General features: G+C 43.4%; 1 protein-coding gene across 3 annotated transcripts in view; it reads left to right on the plus strand.

Annotated features, from left to right (window-relative positions):
- SGTB (small glutamine rich tetratricopeptide repeat co-chaperone beta) overlaps positions 1 to 23,184 on the plus strand; it is a 75,692-nt gene that overhangs the window by 30,291 nt on the left and 22,217 nt on the right. For all 3 annotated transcript variants that reach the window (XM_040340168.1, XM_040340160.1, XM_040340176.1), the window contains exons 3-6: positions 3,308 to 3,411; positions 15,229 to 15,307; positions 17,772 to 17,871; positions 20,713 to 20,817. In XM_040340168.1, coding sequence (XP_040196102.1) covers positions 3,308 to 3,411; positions 15,229 to 15,307; positions 17,772 to 17,871; positions 20,713 to 20,817 — 388 coding nt within the window. The remainder of the gene's footprint in view (positions 1 to 3,307; positions 3,412 to 15,228; positions 15,308 to 17,771; positions 17,872 to 20,712; positions 20,818 to 23,184) is intronic.

A 23,184-nucleotide genomic window follows, 5' to 3' on the forward strand; every position in this document is an offset into this window, starting at 1 on the left:
CCACAGGACCGTGTAACCACACACTTTGCAAAGTTCCAAAGACACAGCTACACAGTACCAGGATCTTTCAGCCAGCCGGCAGCACTGTGTGGTAGATTGGCCCGGATGCGTCCTCCAATTGAGTCCCCAATTGTTCGGCTTCTTCCCGCAGGCAAGACAGCACAGGACCAACCTGGACCAGTAGGCCCCAGAAAATCCTGGGCCCACTCTCAGTAGCGGATCCTTGGGCCAGCAGGCCCCGAGGTCGGAAAAAAACTGCTAGCACATCCCTGAGGCCAGAACAGTGTCTGTCCCTTAAGTCCACTCTCCCAGAATGCACAGCGATCGGGACCACGCCCACTGGGCTGCTTCTGGGAAAAGAATACTCAATACACTCAGCCCGCTGCATTTCCAACCTTGTCCCTTGGTGACAGTGACACCTACAGTCAAGTGGAAACTGTGCAACGCAGCTAACCTGGAACAGAAACCAATAATTTGACATAATCCTTCCGAGCTAAACTACAGCTCAGATAACATAAATTTACAAATACCCAACAGGAGCAGGGCGCTACATGTACACACGTTCGGAATTTCCGTTAACAAAACTTGTTATCGGAAAATTTGAGAACCAACTCTCAAATTTTTATTGTCGGAAATTCTGACAGCAAATGTCCGATGGAGCCTACACACAGTCAGAATTTCCGACAACAAGCTCCCATCGAACATTTGTTGTCGGAAATTCCAATCGTGTGTACGCGGCATAAGTCTTACAAATGTTCTCTCCCCCCCTCCTTCTACATATACTGCATAACCTGTGTAACAAAGATCTGTATACTCACCTATTTTATATTTCCCCTATGACAGTGAGGGGCAGCTGCAGGGAAAACATACTTGCCAACAGGCCCGGATTTGGTGGGACAGTCCCACTTTTTAGTCACCTGTCCTGCGATCACACCATGAAGCCTGAGACCATCGCTACCTCTGTCTAGCCCTACTCTGCTACCCTAAAATGGGGGCGATTTACTTATCAATGCTGTAATATTTACATCTAAATATGATCCAAATGTAAATATTGCAACATTATATATAAATAACCCACTCATTTATATGCCAATCCTCCTAAAATGTCACCCCCCATGTCACATCCAGTGCAAGTGGGCCACGTGCATATAAACAGTTGCTTGCAGGGAGTCCTGCAAGCAGTGCCTCCACTGATCATACTACCAGGTATAGCAGTTAAAGGGTGCTGCAGCACAGGGAGCAGAGGAAAGGGGAGTTAACTTATCACAGGAGCCGCGGATGTGTGTCCATTCACACACAGAGCTGTGGTTAGGCCCGTCCCCTCTATCTCCTAAATAGCTCACTGGCTGGGATTGACAGCAGACGGAGCCAATGGGCAAAAGCCAATTTAGGAGTGTGAGTCTCCAGAGAGGCAAGGCTCTTGTGGACATCGCTGGATCGAGAGGGTGCTCAGGTATGTATTGGGGGGAGGGGGGGGAGGCTGCTGCACACAGAAGATTTTTTACCTTCATACATATGCAACAGAATAGCTTCCTGTAATGAAAAGTTAATAGTTGCCTGTCATGCTGCCTGTGCTTTAGATCTAGAGCTGTGTTGTCTGGTCTGAATGTTCCACATTTGATACGTGCTATGCGAGTCCTATGTTACTTTCCTTCCATGACAGCTATATGAGTCTGTTTCGATTTGAGATTAAGGCTAATATATTGGTGAACATTACATGCCGATGAAATGTATTGGCTTAGCTTGGAGACACCTAAAGGGGTCGGTTGTACTGCATGCCTGTTTGATCTCTTTAATTGAGGATCATAACCATCGGGTAAGAGGCTTATATTGCGGTGCATGCCACTTGTGCATGGTGGACTTTCTAACTTTTTCACGTGGCTTTGCATTCAGTGGAGTGCATCACCATCCCGATAAGAATTTGAACCCTCTTTTTACATAACATATCTCACCTGCTTGTGAAAAAAGGAATACATAATTTCATTGAATAATTTGTTTCACTGTTAGATTATATATTCTGTACACTCATAGTACTGTTCAACCTTTTTCATAATAGGAAGCACACTATCATTTGTGTATATATATGTTTATACCCCTCCTGTGGCGCAGCACTAAGACTCCCCGCGTCTCCTCTCTGCTCCTCCCGGCGCTATGTGTCCAATAGGATCACCTGACGTTTTGGCTGATCGGGAAATGGGTTTCATACCTGCTTCCCGATTGGCCGGGAGGAGACTCAGTGTTGCAACAGCGAATATTCATTCACTGTTGCAACACATCTTGGTGGGATCGGAGAGCATCCTCTGCAACCCGAGCCCACCCTGTTTTGAAGCCTATTAGAGCCTCAGGCTCTAATCAGGTGCTTAAAAAAAACCCTGCCGCTGTAATTCATGTACCTGGTGCCCTGAAAGGGGCCGGACACATGAATAGGGGGTAGCCACGGCGGCCATGGATAGATTCATCCATTGCATAATGGGGGGGGGGGGTAGCCTGGAGAGAAAGGGCAGTGCTTGGGCACCCCTAATGGATGGGCAGCCGCTGGTCCCCACTGATTTTTATGATCTTGGTAGAAGCATTTTTGTAAAAAAAAAAAAATATACATAATCTGCATATAAATAGGTGTTACAATAGGTTCAGGACAGCACAAAACTGCTGTTGGGGACGATTTCATGTTTTTTGTGACCAAGCTGCAAGTTTCACTCTTAAATATAATGGTTGAATTAGACAGATTTAAAGAACTGTCCAAGTTAAGATTAATCTTAGTAAAGTCTTATGCCCTGTACACACGATCGGTCCATCTGATGAAAACGGTCTGATGGACCATTTTCATCAGTTAACCGATGAAGCTGACTGATGGTCCGTCGTGCCTACACATCATCAGTTAAAATACCGATCGTTTCAGAACGCAGTGAAGTAAAACACAACAATGTGCTGAAAAAACCGAAGTTCAATGCTTCCAAGCATGCGTCGACTTGATTCTGAGCATGCATGGATTTTTAACCGATGGACGTGCCTACAAACGATCGTTTTTTTTTTTTATGGTTAGGTATCCATCGTTTAAATTTAAAACAAGATTGAATTTTTTTAACCGATGGATAAATAACCGATGGGGCCTACACACGATCGGTTTGGTCTGATGAAAACGGTCCATCAGACCGTTCTCATCGGTTTGACCGATCATGTGTACGCGGCATTAGAGGTTCTTTCAATTACCCTATCAAATTGGGATATGGCTCACCTCATATGGCTTAAAATAACCAAACCTGTGAAGGCTATAATACAGATATTAATGTTTTTTTGCTTCTTTTAGTTGCAGTACAGTGTTTGGAGACTGTTTTTAAAATCAGTCCTGGTGATGTACATCTTTCTGCACCCAACTCCTTGGAAGAATTATTTTCACAAGCACATTTTAAGGTATTTTATTCAAAATGAATATTTCAATATTTCTGTGCATTTTCATTTTTGTAAAACCAAGGTTATACTATTTACATTAAGTAGTGTGTCTCAACGATTTTTATCATTATTATGGGCCCAAACTCGCTGTCTAGAAAGTCTGGGCTGGTCTGAGCTCCGGTTGGCTGTATAGCAGCAATCAACTACCTGTTTGTAGTATACAAAACATGCCAGATTCCACACTGTCCCCCTCTACTGGCCACAATACTTTAGTAATAGTGTAAAGATACAAATCTTTGTTTCAAATATTTTATTGAAATTTTCATAAATAAATACAGAATATTAAACATGTACAAATTGTAGAATATGCACATTACATAAAACAGTCCTTAAAAACAGTCCTTAAAAGGAAAATACCATTGACATATAGATAATTATGAAGTCAATAAAGAATAAAGGTAAGGAGAAGAAAGGGGGGAGGGTGGATAGAGGGGGGAGGAGAGGAAAAAAAAAAATATATAGCCCTATCGAGTACGTATAAGAAGTGGAGTCCGGAGAGGATGAAATAATACCAGATTATAGTGAAGCAGTCCTTAAAGAATGAAATTCAGCGGAGTTCTTGAAAGACAACCAGCATGCCCATTTTTCATAAAAGGTCTTAGGAGAATCTTTAGATTGGGAAATGAGTTCTTCCATTTCGGCCATGTATCCAATTTTATTAAACCAATCCAAAATGGAAGGAGGTGATGACTGTGTCCATCGAATGGGTACACATAGTTTGGCAGCATTGATTAGGTGGAACATCAATGATTTCTTATAAATGTATTGCGGTAGAGAGGAGTGGTGTAGTAAATACTGGGCGGCAGTGAAGTCAGGGGTATATGTTGTAATGCGAGAAATTAATTGATGGACCTCCTTCCAGAAGGGTCTGATCAGATCGCATCCCCACCATATGTGCAAGAGTGTGCCTTGAGCACGGTTACATCGCCAACATAGTGGAGAAATGTTTGCATTATATTTATGAATGATGGCAGGGGTCCTATACCACCTAGAGTATAATTTGTAATTGTTTTCCTGTGTCAATACATTCAGGGATCCCTTATGTATATGTTGAAAAACATGTTCCCATTCATTACTCGATAGGGATACGTCTAGGTCGCTTTCCCATTTGAGATTCACTACATCATTCTTAATGTCGAACGTTGCAAAAAATGACGCATACATCGCGGAAATCAAATGTTTTTTAGGAGAATTTTGGAGACACAAGTTCTCAAAAGGAGACTTGCGTCTACACCATACAGAATTCGAGCCAGTGCGATTGAAAAAATGTTTAACCTGTTCATATCCAGAGGGTTGTATAATAATGTCAGGGTGGGAAAGTTGAAAAGAATCGAAAGTAAGAAGTTTACCGTTGTCAAAAAAGGTTTCAGCTCTGATCGATTTGACGTATGCGGAACCGGATACGTCAAACACTGATTGTCCTAAAGAAATCTCTGGGTTTAAGTTAACAGGAGTCATGGGACCATATAATGAGGAAAAATGTAGATTTTTACAGAGAGCCCTAAAAGTTTGCAAGGTAGGACCCACCAAAGGGTGAGAGCAGGCGACAGGTGGGATTTTGCGAGCAGCAATCCAAGGTAAATGCGTAAGCGGTAAGACAGGAGACGAGGAAACACCTTCCAATTCGACCCAAGCCTTAGTATGGGAATGCAAATGCCAATCTAAAATGCGAGTCATGTGGCAAGCCCAATAGTATTTTTGCACATCAGGCAATCCTATACCCCCCAAAAGTTTGGGAAGAACGAGTTTGTCCCATTTAATTCGAGGCTGTTTTAAATTCCAAATAAATTTTGTGCATATTCGTCTAAATGCCTTAAAAAAAGTAGACGGGATCTTAATGGGAATAGTCTGTAGCAAATAGAGAATTCTGGGGAGAACATTCATCTTAACAACATCTGCTCTCCCAAACCAAGACAAAAATTGCTTATCCCAAGACAACAAATCATATTTAATAATTTTGAGCAGAGGTATAAAATTCGTACTAAAAAGATCCTTTATATTTGGAGTCAATTTAATACCAAGATACGTTAATGAATCCTCATCCCAGTGAAAAGGAAAGTTTGATTTACACAAAGAGACAGTATTAGCCGGCAAAGAAATGTTCATGGCCGTAGATTTAGCAAAATTAATTTTAAGATTTGAAATTAAATTGAAGAGGGAAAAATCGTTCAACAAGTTGGGAATAGTTACTATGGGATTTGATAGAAAGAGAAGGATGTCATCAGCGAATGCAGCAAGTTTATAATTCTTCCCCTCAATCCCAATGCCAACTATGTCCTGGTTACATCTAAGTCTATTGAGCATGGGTTCTAAGAGAATGACAAAAATAATTGGGGACAAAGGGCATCCCTGACGGGTTCCATTGGACACAGAGAAGGCCTCCGACAGACAGCCGTTCACTTTAATTTTAGCTGTGGGTGTAGAATAAAGCAGAAGAATAAGATGAAAGATAAAGTAAAGATACAAATCTTACGGCGGCGCAGCATATCGTATTTACGCTACGCCACCGTAACTTACAGGAGCAAGTGCAGTATTCACAAAGCACTTGCTCCGTAAAGTGCGGCGGCATAGCGTAAATGGGGCCGACGTAGGCGCGCGTAATTCAAATGTGTAAGGGGGGGGCGTGTTTTATGTTAATGTGTGTTGACCTGACGTGATTGAAATTTTGTACGAACGGCACATGCGCCGTCCGTGTACATATCCCAGTGTGCATTGCTCCAAATGACGTCGCAAGGACGTCATTGGCTTCGACTTGAACGTAAATTACGTCCAGCCCTATTCGCGAACGACGTAAAAAATTCAAAAATCGAAGCGGGAACGACGTCCATACGTAACATTGAGTGCGCCTCATAGAAGCAGGCACAACGTTACGCCGAAAAAGCCTTACGCAAACGACGTAAAAATCGAAAGCCGGGCGCACGTACGTTTGTGAATCGACGTAACTAGGTAATTTGCATATTCTACGCCGAAAACAAGGGAAGCGCCACCTAGCGGCCAGCGTGAGAATGCACCCTAAGATACGACGGCGTAATAGAATTACGCCAGTCGGATCTTAGGCTATTGTCGGCGTATCTAGCTTTCTGAATACAGAAAGTAGATACGCTGGCGCAGCTTTGAATTTACGTGGCGTATCTATGGATACGCCGGCGTAATTCTTTGCTAAATCTAGCCCGTTATGTTGTTCCATTTGGTTAGCAAGCTTTGATTGTGCAATTTAAACATGGATTAGTTTGCTTTTTGTACTAGAGTTGATTTTATGTCCATTCTGGCTCAGCTAGTTTGAAATTTCTCACTGTGTATTTTGCACTAAATTGTTATTTATGTTGGGGAACAAAACAAAACGGATGTAGCTCAACATCTGTGTTATGCAGGCACAGCTTTCTATACCTGTCTCGACATTTTAACAAAGAGAGAAGTGGCTTCATAACACTGGGCCTTGCTTTGCCACACTACAGTAAGCATATTGGTGGAATATCACCTCACATTTTAGGGTCTTGCATCGATGAACAAATTTTGCATGCTTCTTTTTTAGATCAGTTTGAGGTGCTACAGAGCTTCACAGGTGTATAAGACCTGCAGCTCACCTTCTCCTAAGCTGCTTCCATATACGTTTACTTTCGTTTTAACTTGTAAAGCGAGTAATGCAGTTCTGAAATGAAAAAAGCCAATGTACACAATGTACCCAGCCATACTTTTATGCATGTTACATACCCCTTTACCATTTTTTTAAATGAAAAAAGCCAATGTACACAGCTCCTAAATTCCTACATATGTTGAATCTCTATTATGACAGCCAAGGATTACAAGAGTGAAGCTGAGCAGGTAAATCATGGACATAAGTGTCATGAGAGTATATACAGTTAGGTCCATATATATTTGGACACAGTCACAATTTTCATACTTTTGGCTCTATGCCACCAGAATAAAATTAAGAGGAAACGATCCAAATGAATTTGAAGTGCAAACTTTCAACTTTAATTCAAGGGGTTAAACATAAATATCAAGTACCGTATTTGCCGACGTATAAGACGATTGGGCGTATAAGACGACCCCCTAATTTTCCAGAAAAAAAATTGGTTTTGGGATATACTCACTGTATAAGACGACCCCTTTCCTACTAGTCTGTCTGGAAGCTGAGGGGTAGCCAGAACAAGCGCTGACAGAAACAGGCTTTTTTCAGCTTTTCTCAAATCTCACTGTGCCATTACATGCCTCACTGTGCCATTACACATGCCTCACTGTGCCATTACACATGCCTCACTGTGTCATTACACATGCCTCGCTGTGCCATTACACATGCCTCGCTGTGCCATTACACATGCCTCGCTGTGCCATTACACATGCCTCGCTGTGCCATTACACATGCCCCGCTGTGCCATTACACAAGCCCCGCTGTGCCATTACACAAACCCCGCTGTGCCATTACATATGCCCCACTGTGCCATTACACATGCCCCGCTGTGCCATTACACAAGCCCCGCTGTGCCATTACACATGACCCGCTGTGCCATTACACATGCCCCGCTGTGCCATTACACAAGCCCCGCTGTGCCATTACACAAACATCGCTGTGCCATTACATATGTCCCTCTGTGCCATTACATATGCCCCACTGAGAGTTCGCAGTCAGGGCTAAGTAATAGTTAGAGATGAGTTTTGTTCGGTCTGGGGAACGCAAACGCTTTTCTAGGTCAGGAATCGCAAGTGGCTGTCCAAGGAGCCAAACTGGGATCGCGCAGCGTGTCTTAGCTGGTAGTAAAAAAACAAATAATTGAGGGGAACAGTAAATTCGTCTCTTAACTGGGTAAAGGATTTAAAGCCTTCTGGGGTATATAGGTGGCATAGGTATTTAATCCCTTTAGATATCCATCTCTGAGGGTCAGGTAAAGTATTAAATTCCGGAAGTGAGGAGTTGAACCATAGTGGATTATTCATTCTATTATATTTAGTACATATTGAATGAAAGGTCACCTGCCCTCTGCCTATCCATTATAATGCATGCGCTTCCACTGTGGACTTAGACTTAAATTTAGAGTTAGGAATACAGAAAATACCGGGGTGCCTTTAACCGGAACTCTGTAACTTATGCGTGTATTTGCAAATGTGTGTTTTTAACGCATTATGACAGGACAGTTCAGATGTTAGTTGAGCTGGGAATTTCTTTGGTTTTGTTTTGCATGCATTGCCTTTCCATGTGCTCCTTGCTGCAAAGGCCAGTTATAGGTGAGGGCAGTGGGCATTTGTTTATACTGTTGAAACATTGGGGGGACATACTGGACGCTGGACTTTGCTGCCATGGTGCTATATGCTTGGTGTCCAGTGCACCCAAGTGTCTTTAAGGAGTGATGGGCTTCCTCCGAGCTCACCTGCCCTCTGCCTATATGTTATCTTGCCTATACTTTATAATGCATGTGAACAAAACAGGAAGCGCCACCTAAGTGCAATATGTTAATCACAATTCATTGAGTTTAAAAGGAAATGCACTTACAAACATGTAAAAAAACGAGCTCATCTGTGTGCTGTAATTGCGGTCTGGTCTCAGGTGCATCCAGGCTCACGGGTAGGCAGGAGAGTGTAGAAATTCATCCTGTTGTAGTCAGGAAGCCAGCCAGCCAGCCAGAACCAGCGTGGAACACAGGAAGTGGAACCAGAGACTTCTAGAGGCCTTTAGAAGGAGCAGAAGGCTCCGAGCGCGTAGCCTAGATTCTCAGTGGTTTGCCTCATACTGTCCTTCCCCCGGTGCTCTCTCTGGTTCTGCTTCCTGTGACGTCGTCGTCTGAGTTCCACGCTGGTTCTGGCTGGCTTCCTGATTACAACAGGATGAATTTCTACATCCTGCCTACCCATGAGCCTGGATGCACCTGAGACCGGACCGCACCGCGATTACAGCACACAGATGAGCCCGTTTTTTATACATGTTTGTAAGTGCATTTCCTTTTAAACTCAATAAATTGTGATTAACATATTGCACTTAGGTGGCGCTTCCTGTTTTGTTCCCCTGTTTTCCCCTTACAGAGCCAGCTTTCTCTGAGGACAGCTGCCGCCTACCATCCTCCTATTCCTCTCCTCTCCTCCTTTAAAGGATTGGTTATTACCACATACTAAGATATGGACTAAAGAACTGTGAGTCTGACTGTTTTTTAGATCTATCCTCTGTCCATATTCATTTATATTTTTTATGCACTAGTCTTTTGCGCTGACAGTTAACCTTATTGTTTTTATAATGCATATGCTTCCACTGTGGAGGCTTTCAAAATTTAGAGTTAGGATTACAGAAAATACTGGGGTGCCTTGACGAGGTTCTGTAGCTTACACATGTATTTGCAAATGTATGCAAACTAAACCCCTGTTTTTAATGCATACTGTTAGATAGGACAATTCGGTTGGTTAGTAGGCTGGTCGGTAAGTTGAGCTGGGAATTTCTTTGGTTTTGTTTTGCAAAGGTCTGCCTCGTCCATTCATAGATTGTTTTTCATTCATGAAAGCTGTAGTAGAGCTTCTTTGAATGGAGGAGGGGGGCACAAATGGCAGACGTAGTTAGCACTGCTGACGAGTACATATGACAGGTCCTTTGACCCATGTTAAAGTGGAGGTTCACCCAAAAAATCAATTTTTAACATTAGATTGAGGCTAATTTTACTAAGCAGAATCTGGTGTGTTTTTTTTAAATCAATGCAGTGCTTACCGTTTTAGAGCTAGATGTTCTCCGCGTCTTCCGGGTATGGGCTGCGGGACTGGGCATTCCTATTTGATTGACAGCCTTCCGACGGACGCATACAGCGCGTCACGAGTTCCCGAAAGTAGCCGAACGTCGGTGAGCAGGCGCCGTATAGAGCCGCACCGACGTTCGGCAACTCGTGACGCGCTGTATGCGACCGTCAGAAGGCTGTTAATCAAATAGGAACGCCCAGTCCTGAAGATCATACCCGGAAGCCACGGAGAACATCGATCTCTAAAACGGTAAGTACTGCATTGATTTAAAAAAAAAAACCCTGATTCTGCTTAGTAAAATTAGCCTCAATCTAATGTTAAAAATAAAATTTCGGGTGAACTCCCGCTTTAACCACCAGAAGATTACTGTTGTTGAGTAGGGGGATCAGAAACATGGGCTTTAAAGATCATTGAGGTTAATTCTATAGTTACAAATAGTAAGGGAAGAATAGCTGCCCTAAACACTACCTGACATATTTTTCATGTTGTATTTCTTATGAAATCTACATTTTTACTTAGTGATTGGTTTTGATCGGTGCGGTTTATGATATAATTCACCCCATTATCTATGTGTGTATTTTCTAAAATAGGATGCCTCTTCTGCTTATGGAAGACAAAGAGTGATAGGCTTGGTATTCAATATTTTATTGAAAGGACCTAATTGTCTGGGACAGTATATTTCATTAACCCTTTTATATAAAGTCCTTGGGGCAGATCCACAAAGATCTGCCCCGGCGCATCGTATCTGAGATACGCTACGCCGCCGTACCTTACCTGGCTTAACGGCAAGCGGCGTAACGGTGCGGAATTCAAATTGGGCGGGTAGGGGGCGTGTTTCATTTAAATGAAGCGCGTCCCTGCGCCGAACTGCGCATGCGCCGTCCCTAAATTTCCCGCCGTGCATTGCGCGAAATGACGTCGCAAGGACGTCATTGGTTTTGACCTGGACGTAAATTACGTCCACTCCGATTCACGAACGACTTACGCAAAAAAAAAAGAATTGCCGAAGAATTGCATCTTAGATCCGAAGGCGTATGAAGACGTACACCTGTCGGATCTAACCGAGATGCCATCGTATCTTGTTTTGAGGATTCAAAACAACGATACGACGCAGGAAATTTGAAAGTACGCCGGTGTATCAGTAGATACGCCGGCGTACTCTCTCTGTGGATCTGCCCCCTTGTGTAACGTACAGTTCTCTTCTTTTTAGTGTAACTATGCATAAAAACATAGATGTGGCCTTTAAGATTTTTACCTATAACAAATACGGCCAGCTGTGGGAGTCTAATTAAAACTGCCTTATTCCAACAGGAATAAGTTGGAAACATTTCACAGTTAGTCAAACCTCTGATTTTATCGTTTGATTATCTAATTAATCTTGATCACATCCACAGAGCCCCAGGTTTTCTTGTTGGCGACCTCCAGGGAAATCTTAAGACGTCAAAGCTTGTTTCTTTATTTGAAAGGATAAGAGTTTGCCCTCTTAACTGCTAGAAGCAAAATACTTTTGAAGGATTTCATGTACTAGGTACAATTTTTATGGGCTTTGACGTTTTTCTCCTTGGACTCCATGTACAATAAAACATTGAATCTATTATTCTTATTACTAAAAACATCTTAAATCGTTATTAACTTATTTAAAACCTTGCAAGCTTGAAATTATCTGTATCTGTACTTAATTTAGTTATTATTTTCAAATATTGAAAGTGGTTGTAAAGGCTGAAGGTTTTTGTATCTTCATGCATTCTATGCATGAAGATAAAAACCTTCAATGTGTAGCATACTTACCCGAGCCCCATCTTGATCCAGTTGTGCACGAGAGCAGCAGCTCTCTGGGGTCTCTCCTCCGCATTGGCTGAGACACAGCAGCGTGAGCCATTGACTGCTGTCAATCGCAGCCAATGAGGAGGGAGTGGGGGAAGGGGCCTGAGCCGCACTCTGTGTCTTGTGGACACACAGAGGCATCTCGGGAGCAAGCACGCACGGGTGGCCCCATACAAAACCGCTGGCTATGGGGGCACTCCGCAAGGGCGAAGGGCTAGGAGTGCCGGCGGGGGACATGAGAACAGGAGGAATGGGCTGCTCTGTGCAAAACCATTACACAGAGCAAGTATGTATGAAATGGTTGTTATTTGTTAAAAACCGATGAGCCTTTTAATATCATTTGAATTCACTGATACACAAAGTATGGGGCAGGGGATAATTGCTAGAAGTTAACTGTCATGTTAAAGTATAACTAAAGGCAAAACTTTCTTTTTAGTTTTGGACAGAGGGATTAGAACACCTGTCAGGTTTTATTGCTGTCTGTGGGAGATTTACCCTCTCTATTTGTCCTGTTTACCATTATCATTGAAAGTAAAAAAAAAAATGGACTGACTCATAACAGGGGAAAATTTCCAATGGGAACACTAGTTCTGATGACCTGCAGGGCCCCAAGGAATTCCCTTAATGTGCAGGGATTTACACTCACTTCCTGTTTTGGCTATGAGACAGGAAGTGAAGGTAAATCTCCCCAATGGGACACAGAGGGGAAAGAAACTGATAGGGGTTATAACGCTCCCTTATGCCCCGTACACACGATCGGAATTTCCGATGGAAAAAGTCAGATGGACTTTTTTCATCGGAAATTCTGACCGTGTGTATGCCCCATCGGATTATTTCCATCGGAAAGTCTGAGGAATTCCATAGGAGTTTAGATAGAGAACATGTTCTCTTTTACTCTGATGGAATTGCGATGTGATTTTGGTCAGACAAAGGTCCGACCGTGTGTACGGGGCTTTACTCTATTTAGAATGAAAAAAATAAGTTTTGACTATAGTTCTACTTTAATTCATCATTTATCAACTTTTTTACTCATGCAGTGCAAGGAAAGTTTTTTTACTTCAATGCCCCCCACCACAGCAGCACACACTCACCTTTCCTTTGCTCCCCTGCAGGTACATTGAGATACCTGCAGGGTAGCCCAGAAGCGATTCAGTTCGCATGCGCCGCGCTTTATAAGTTTTTCATTCATTCATTCATTCATTCATTCATTCATATGGAGGAGAATGTGACTTACCGTATATACTCGAGTATAAGCCGAGTTTTTCAGCCCTTTTTTAAGGCTGAAAATACCCCCCTCGGCTTATACTCGAGTCAGTGTACCTGAATTTTTTGACAGGCTCCGGGCGTCCATTGTTTAACACGTTCCCTACCGAGTCGTTGTAAAATTACGTCTGCGGGAACCCTCCCTCCCTCAGAGTGGACGTCATATGACGTCCTTGCATTCCCGGGTGGCTAGGGGGCGCGCGCCCCCGCCGCATTGCTCGGACAAGAGGACATCTGTGATTGGCAGAACACTGAACACAGTGTCTGCTGGGAAACTCAGAGGATGAGAGAACGTCCGTGATAGGCGGAACTGTGTCTTCTGAGAAACGGGACCAGGAGGAGACCATGACTTTTAAACAATGAATGGACGCCCGCAGCCTGTCAATAATTTCAGGTACACTGACTCGGGCACTGTAAGGTTGCTATGGGCACCATGAAAATGGGCACAGTGAGGTTGGACACAGTGAGGTTGAAATGGGCACAGTGAGGTTGCAATGAGCACAGTGAGGTTGGGCACAGTGAGGTTGCAATGGGCACAGTGAGGTTGGGCACAGTGAGGTTGGCACAGTGAGGTTGCAATGGACACAGCGGCCTCTCATCACTCTGTGACAGAATCTCCTTCTGCTCAATGACAAAGTGTACCCCAAACAGTGTCCTCAGCGTCTTGCTTCTTCACACTCAGGCAGCAGGCTCCACCAGAATTCAGGAAGTCCTATGATGTTCTGGAATTGATGCAACTGTGTCTCTCTTTCACTCAGGTGCAGCGGTCTCGTCGTAGCCTTGGAATTCTTGCAAGCTGACCCACATTGTGGTCACTGGCAGGTGCAACAGTTCAGTCCCTATTTAGTGACACAGGGAGCTCTGGCATATAGCAGCTTCATCAGCCTCACCACACCACAAGCTTCTTTTCTCTTTCTCCATGTGAGACTCAGTATCTCTAACTTGGGCTTCTGCTCTCCTCTTCTCTTGCAGCAATCCCTCTTCCTGGGACTTGTAATTCCACATGGCATCTATTTCCTTCAGGGCTTCTTCCTGACAACTACATCTCCCACAACCCTCCACACTCCTCCTCAGAGCCTCTAGTCTAGTAGGTCACATCCTCAGTGAACCCCATAGTGGATGGAGGAGGCTATACACTGTCAGCTATATGTTCTGCAGTAGGAGTCTCTACTGCATCATTGCCTGTGTAAAAGTTCCCTCTGCAGCACAGACAGTGTCCCCTTTCTGCCAGAGCTGCAGACTGGGCTACATATAAAAAACACAGATTGGTTCAGCTCTGCAGTCCTTAATACACCTTTAAATGCATCTGTGATTGCAAGCATTGTAAGTACCCAAATATTAGGGCTGTTTTCTGTCTTTAGCAGTCCCTGTATAGCAGGACAGGAGTGGGAGTGGAAGAAGCAGCACAAGGAGCCAATCATAGTCAGTTAATAGGCTTACAATGAGTATTTTGATAGGAGGAGAAATCTGTGGCAGAGAAATGAGCTCATCGCTGTGCTGCTTTTTCTTCACTGTCCAGTCCATGGTCTAGAACAGGTCTATGATCCATGATAGCCTGCTCTCAGAAGAAGTGAGTTGAATGATGCTGGCTGTCAGACTGAGGACATCTGGTAACAGAAAAAAATATTGTGAGGGGCATCAATAAATAAAGGGGGGTATTGCAGCAAAAGCTGCTTTTATTTTTTTTATCATTTAATAAGCTATTTATTTTTATGTTGTCCCAATGACCCTTGTTTTCTCCTTGGTGTCACAGTGATAAAAGTGATTGGATAACCTCCCGATAGTGTGACAAACAGCACAGGTCCTAATCCTTCCTTACTTTAAAGAAGTTTAGACTGAAGTTGGGCTTTAAAAACAAAAACAGTTCCACCTGATCCTTCTCTTGTTCTCTCTTTTGTTTGGGTTTGTGAAATGAAGACCTTTTTATGCATTTTGTGCTTTCTGTTGGAGCCAAACGTTTAAATGTATTGTTTTCTGCAGAACGATGAATTGACACCGGCAGAATCCCCTTCAGTCTCCCCAGCCGACATAGAAAAGGCTGAACAGCTAAAAGATGAAGGTAGGTTGTTTATGTCAAGCACTGTGTCCAAAAAAAGGCAAGCATAGAGCAAAAGACTAACCACCAGTGGGAATGAGATCAGGCATGTTTGAATCCTAGTCTGAACCCACGTGAGTGAGCCCACCTAGAAGTTGTCACCTGTACTGTGCCAATCATACGTCCTCGCATTCCTCGCCCTGACAGCTGCAGGTATACAAGGGATATATATAGGGAAAAGGGGAAAATGCCTTAAGCCTCGTACACACGACCGGTTTTCTCAGCAAAAACCAGCAAGAAAACTGCTTCTTGCCAAGATTGCCATTCGTATGTACGAGGCATTCAGGTTTCTCGTCAGGAAATCTGGCCATAATCTCGACGAGAAAAAAAGAGAACCTGCTCTCTTTTTTCTCGTGGAGATTCTTGTCGGCCTGTTTCCCAACGAGAAACCCGAGAGTGTGTATACTTACCTGTCGCCGTGGAAACCCATGCATGCTCGAAATTACTTTGACGCATGCGCGGTAGCTTCCACGGCATAGGTAGGGTGAAGCAAGATGGTTGCAACGGCATAGAATGTGAAGAGCGCATGCTCGTCGTACATGATTACGTCACCGCGTTCTTTCCTTTCAAGAGAACTGCGGTTCTTTTGAAACGAAAGTCTGTACACTCGGGCGGCAAGAGTTTCTTGCCAAGAATCTCGTCCGGGAAAACGATGGGTTTTTCCTGACGAGATTCTCGGTCATGTGTACGAGGCCTCAGTCGTTTATGACTGGCCCAGTACAGTGACTGCTTACTGGTAGGCTCACTCATATGGGTTTGGAGTAGAATCCAAATACGCCAGAGCTCATCCCTAGTTACCAGTATTGCATATAGGTACTCTGCAGCTGATCTTTCCTCATTACTGACTTACTGTGCCTTGTTCTGCACTGCGACTGTGTGAAGGCAGCAATCTTGGTTAAGGCAGGTCTTTGCTTCCTCATGTCACACTCCATTGAGAAGAACAGTAGTGAAATCGACAAATCTCACTCCAAATCTCCTAAGACTAGCAGTCAGTGGTTGCAGTGCCTTAGATCTTACACTGCAGATATACAGCTATGTAGTCTGCAGGCACATGACTACCTAGGTACCCTAAAATATCAGCCCTCCTAATTTTAAGGAGGAATTCCAGACAAAGGATACCTTTTCAGTGTACTGCAATAGCACAACTACATTTTCCCTTTACAAAAGCCGCAAAGCGGAAATCCTAATAAGATCCATAGTCCAAAATTAAATTTTTTTATTAAACAGTACACAATAAATAGTGTTTTTTTTTTCTGTACCACAAATAATCCTCATAAAATGTAGGAACTTTGGGCCTGATCCACAAAAGGGATACGCCGGCGTATCTACTGATGCGCCGTCGTATACCTGTTTCTATCTATGGAACTGATCCACAGAATCAGTTTCTCATAGATAGGCAGAAGATCCAACATGTGTAAGGGACTTACACTGTCGGATCTTAGGATGCAGTACTGCGGCCGCCGCTGGGGGCATTTCACTTCGAAATCCAGCGTTGGGTATGCAAATTAGCACTTACGGAGATCCACGAAGCTTTTACGCTTCGTTTTTTCTCCATAAGTATTAGTTTGCCGTCGCAAAATTAGGGCTGCTTTTACAAAGTGTAAACTGTTTACACCTTGTAAAAGTATACCCTTCTATCCCGCGTCGCTGTCATTTTTATTTTTTTTTCCGTCGCAACTCTTTTTTTTTTTTTTTTACGCCCGTCGCGATTCTCAAAACCCGGCGCAACGTAAATCTGCGCAAAGCACGTCGGGAAAATAACGTCGGGAGCATGCGCAGTACGTCCGGCGCGGGAGCGCGCCTAATTTAAATGGGACTTGCCCCATTAGATTAGGCACGCCTTGCGCCGGACGGATTTAAGTTACACCGCTGAAAATTTCTAGGTAAGTGCTTTGTGGATCAGGCACTTAGGTAGAGATTTTGCAGCGGTGTAACTTAAATGGCAAAAGTTAAGTTACGGCTGCTTTTTTGTGGATCAGGCCCTTTGAGCTTATCCAGAATACAGAATCTGTCCCAATGGAGTAGCCTAGTATAAACATAGGGATTTTAGTTCAGATCATTATTTTTTTTAACCTATTTTTCATAAATTTTTTATGTTATTCTTTAAGGCCTGGTTAACACTTGTGCATTTTTTCGTGCCTTTTCAGTTTTGCAGAAACTACAGTCGATTCAGCATGGTTTCCTATGGGTGGCGTTCACATACTGTATATGCATTTTATGTAAAGGGCCTGGGACTTTTTTCTGGTTTTTGCTTGCATAGACTTCAATGGATCAAAAACGTGTATTGAAAAATGCAAAATGCATCTGGAATATGCAAACTGCAACCTGCATAGGTGTGAACCAGGCCTGAGTCAGTGTTAGAGAGACAAAATAGTTAGAAACAAAATATCTCTTTGGATTTTTTAACTGAAGCATATTTCTGATTTAGGTAACAATTACATGAAGGAGCAGAACTATGAAGCTGCTGTAGAGTGTTACTCACAGGCAGTTGAGTTGGACCCAAACAATGCGGTATATTACTGCAACAGGTACTATTTCCTTATTAAATATGTTCTATTTTCCTTAGTGTGTTCTTGTCTCAGAATATCAATATTTAGTGAACTGTGATACATAATGTGTTTTTTTTTTCTTGTAATTTACACCCCGTTCACACTAAATGCAGCTTTGAAATCGTGGTACTTCAGTGTGATTTTAAAGCCGCCGATCAGTGCGATTTCATGTGCGGCTTGCCATCATCTGTGCGACTTCATGCACAGATGTCTATGCAAGTTGAGCATGAAATCGCCCAAAAAAGTGCAGGAACCTTTTTCAAATTGCAAGTCAGAGTCGCACGTTCCATAGGCACAAAAAGGGTACGACTTGTCATGTGATTTTTAAACTGTCAATTTGTATGACAAGTCGCTATGGTGTGAATGGGGGCTTATTGATCTAATTACCACTGGTCTACAGGTTTTGGGAAATTATTGATCTCTGAGATAAAATGTGCTAATTCTTATATATTTTGATTAGAAGAATTAGAAAACAGGTGATAAAGGTGCTGGTTGGCTAAAGTTTTAATAAAGATTTATACACAGGCGAGTATGCTTGCTTCCAAGGGAGAGAGATATCTGATAATCATGATGCCTCGTAACTTCTCAACAAAGTACGGTAGAACAATGAAAATGGTACCACATGGAAGTGAATACATTTATCTTCACTTAGAGACTAAAGATTATTACCTAACTGTATTGTATTTTTATTTTTTTGCAAGGTACATTTCTTTTGGTCAGATCTATACATTACACAGTTACATCTGGTGGCTTGTGAAAGTGTCATTTCCAAGGAACAGTTGTGTGATATTTACCCTCAGAAGCCAAGATATCTTGAAACTGTGTACCCAATCCAGATAACTTCTGCTACATGTGTGGCAAGGTCATATTTGCACCTCAAAAGTGCAGTATGACGGCAGTGGTAAAAAAAAAAGGCATTCCACCTATATTTTGGATGCAAAATAGGAGATCAAGACAAGAGTTGGGCCCCTCATTGTTGTTGCATTGCATGTGCAACTTATCTGCGTCATTGGCTAAACAAGGAGAAAAGGTCTATGCCTTTCACAGTCCCAATGATGTGGATGGAGCATAAAATTGTTACATGAAAAAAAACAATAAATTAATAGAAAGTTATGTTATTGGTATCAATAAAAATATACATTTATAATGATTGATGTAGCACCATTCTCATTGCCGTTTCACATTTTGCAGAAAAGTTATGGAGCATAATCGCACATCCCGCTCGTAATTTTGAATTATTTTGAAGCAATTTTGACCTGAAGCAGTATCTTGATAAATGGAGCCAATTAATATTCGGCACAATTTGTGACACAATTCTGGTAAAATTTAGCTACTGGTACTTTCATTTCCGGGGGCTTTCTCCTTGCAGACCAGCAGGGCTGGACTGGGACAAAAATTTGGCCTTGGACTTCATTCAGACTGGCCCACTTTCACAGGTCTCTCCCATGGCGGCCGGACAACTCCAGCATCCCCCCCCCGACCACCCAAGCCCCCTCTCCCCCTTCACTACCTACTAGCCGTTCTACTTTATTAGAGTAGAACGGCTGGTACTGGTACTCTTATAGGCAGTACCAGTGGGGAAGCTAGACATTATTTTACCCGGGGCAAAGAATCAGTTTGTTGCTCCCCTTTATGGGACAAGATTAGGTAGAAGTGAGAAAGTCCCAGGCCATAGCTGTTGAGTCAGCTGTCTGTCCCCTCCCCCATGCTGCTCTGTTGTCCCCCTACTTCTCTGTTCCCCCAGGTGAGCGCTGCGGGGAGGGAGAGGAGGTGAGCGCTGCAGGAAGGGAGAGACAGAAGAGCGGAGGGGGGGGGCGGCGGTCCGTGTCACTGAAGCCGGCCCACTGAGCCATCGGCCCACCGGGAAACTCCCTGTAGTCTCAATGGCCAGTCCATCCCTGCAGACCAGTATAACCCTTTAACCTGTTGGTAGACTTTAAAGTTGTCAGTTCCTGTTTTATTTGGGTTTTATTGTAGAATGACTCTAATGCAGCGTACACACAATCGTTTTTTTTCAAAACTGATCGTGTGTGGGCCCCATCAGACCTTTTTCCATTGGTGTAAAAAAATAGAACATGTTTTTTAAATTTTTCCAATGAAAAAAAAAACGATCGTCTGTGTGGAACTCCATCTGAGAAAAATCCACGCATGCTCAGAATCAAGTCGACGTATGCTCGGAAGCATTGAACTTAATTTTTCTCAGCTCGTAGTAGTGTTTTACGTCACCGCGTTTTTGACGGTCGGAATTTAGTCTGATAGTGTGTAGGCAAGACTGAAGAAAGTCAGCTTCATCGGAATTCCGACGAAAAATTCCATCGGATTTTATTCCATCAGAAATTCGATCGTGTGTACGCGACATAATACTTTTTTGTTTCCTCTTGGTGCTGGTGTGAAGTTAAGTCAGGCACAGCATTCAGCAGCACTGAATGTCCTCCTTCACCAGGAACACGGACAGCTGCTAGAGCATCGTTGTATGTCAGTTGAGATCTTGTTTGGAACCAATAAGGGTCAGTCAGTCCCAAGGCTACAGATAACAAGAAATAGCCCTCAAGATTTATAGGTAAATACTGAATCTTACCTTCTGAAATTATGAGCCATTACGCATAAACGATCAGTAACACCACTCAAAAGCCATAGTGCATACAGTAATAACAGTAGAGAATTGAACCCCAGTTCACAAGATGGTAGTGAAAATATATATAAGGCAGTTTTTTCCATTCAATAGTTTGGTAATTTTTACTTCCATTAACATGTATTGTATTGTATTTTTTTATGTCTGTTTTTTTTTTTTTTATATATATATTTCTGCATATATTCAAGGGCTGCCGCACATAGTCAGTTAGGTCACCATGAAGATGCAATAACAGACTGTGAAAAAGCCATATCAATTGATGAAAAATACAGCAAAGCCTATGGGAGAATGGGGTAAGATACCGCCTGACATTTGTTTTTCAGTTCCATGGTAGTGTTATGTGAATGCACCTTGCTTGTAAATTCTTTACATTGTGCAAATTGTTCACATTGTTTTGTCCTGTTTTTTTTTTTTTTTTGCTGCCAGCAGCTCCAGTTTAATTGAAAATATTCTTTTCACAAAGTACGGAGCCTGCACATTTTTTTTACATTCAGTACATAAAATTCCACATGCATTGATACCACTAAATCTGCATTAAGAGCACTGCATAGCATCCACATATATGGGGTAATGAAAATAAGTAGGGCATCTGTTCCATGGGCAAAAATATGGGTAAAGGTCTTTAAAGCAAACCTGTATTTTGTCTATGTTAGGCAAATCAACAATATTACATTTAACGACTGCATTAATCTGCTGCAGGACACACCTTATCCTTCACTCCCTGCCACTCTGTATGGTGCCAGGAGAGAAGAAATTACCTAGTACTTCGGGTATTGAGGAGAAAGTGAACCGTTGCAACTAGTACTTGGCTAATCACTAAGGCCGCGTACACACGGTCGGTTCAAACCGATGAAAACGGCCTGAAGTCCAGTTTCATCTGTCAAAACCGACCGTGTGTATGGCCCATCGGCTTTAAAATCGAACCGATGGGCGGCTGACCATCGGTCCAAACCGATGGTTAGTACACAAAAGCATTGGTTCAAAACCTGCGCATGCTCAGAATCAAGTCGACGCATGCTTGGAAGCATTGAACTTTGTTTTTTTTCAGCACGTCGTGTGCTTTACGTCACCGCATTCTGACCTGATCGGTTTTTGAACTGATTGTGTGTACGCACATCAGACCATCGGTCTGCTTCAGCGGTGAACCGATGAAAACTGTCCGTCGGACCATTCTCATTGGATGGATCGACCGTGTGTACGCGGCCTAAGCACCAGCACTGTTGCATGAGGAGTGTGTAAGCAATATAATTACAGTGCCTTGCAAAAGTATTCACCCACCAGGGCATTTTTCATGTTTAGTTGCCTCAAAACCTGGAATTAACATGGATTGTTTAAGGATTTGCATAATTTAATTTACAGAACAGGCCCACAACTTTGAAGATGTTTTTTTTTTTATTGTGAACCAAACAACAAATAGGACAACATAACAGAAAAAGTCAATGGCCCAGATTCTCATACATTAGCGTTGCTCCTGGGCAGCGTAATGTATGAGCTCTACGTTACACCGCCGCAGGTCTACAGGTTTAAATCCTGATTCTCAGAACACTTACCTGTAAACTTGCGGCGGTGTAGCGTTAGATTGCTCGGCGCAAGCCCGCCCAATTCAAATGGGGCGGGCACCATTTAAATTAGGCACGCTCCCGCGCCGAGCATACTGCGCATGCTCCGTCGGGTAAATGACCCGACGTGCATTGCGCTAAATGACGTCGCCCCAACGTCATTTGCCTAGATGTATACGTAAATGGCGTCCAGCGCCATTCACGGACGTCTTACGCAAACGACGTAATTTTTATTCAATTCGACGCGGGAACGACGGCCATAGTTAAAGCGGTGGTTCACCCTTAGAGGGCACTTTTTCCCCTTAGATTCCTGCTCGTTTTTACTAGGGGAATCGGCTATTTGTTTTAAAATATGAGCATTACTTACCCGTTTACGAGATGCATCCTCTCCGTCGCTTCCGGGTATGGGCTGCGGGAATGGGCGTTCCTTCTTGATTGACAGTCTTCCGAGAGGCTTCCGACGGTCGCATCCATCGCGTCACGATTTTCCGAAAGAAGCCGAACGTCGGTGCGCAGGCGCAGTATAGAGCCGCACCGACGTTCGGCTTCTTTCGGCTACGAGTGACGCGATGGATGCGACCGTCGGAAGCCTCTCGGAAGACTGTCAATCAAGAAGGAACGCCCTCTCCCGAAGACCCATACCCGGAAGCGACGGAAGAAGATGCATCTCGAAAACGGGTAAGTACTGCTTATATTTTAATACAAATAGCCGATTCCCCTAGACCGAACGAGCAGGAATCTAAGGGGAAAATGGGAAAATTTTAATAAATGGGTGAACTCCCGCTTTAACATTGGTTGCGCCTGCTAATTAGCAGGGGCAACCTTACGCGTCGGGTACGCTACGCAAACGACGTTAATTCGCTGCGTCGACCTCGCGTATGTTCGGGAATCGCCGTACTTACCTCATTTGCATAGACGACGGGGAAAAGCGACGATGCGACACCTAGCGGCGGGAAAAAAAAATACTTTTAAGATCTGACAGCGTAACAGCCTTACGCTTGTCAGATCTAATGGGTACCTATGCGCAACTGATTCTGAGAATCAGTCGCATAGATACCCGGGGCCAGATGAGGTGTTACGACGGCGCTAATGGTGTTGCGC

This window comes from Rana temporaria, chromosome 1 (genome assembly GCF_905171775.1).
Source record: "Rana temporaria chromosome 1, aRanTem1.1, whole genome shotgun sequence".
Lineage (NCBI taxonomy): Eukaryota > Metazoa > Chordata > Amphibia > Anura > Ranidae > Rana > Rana temporaria.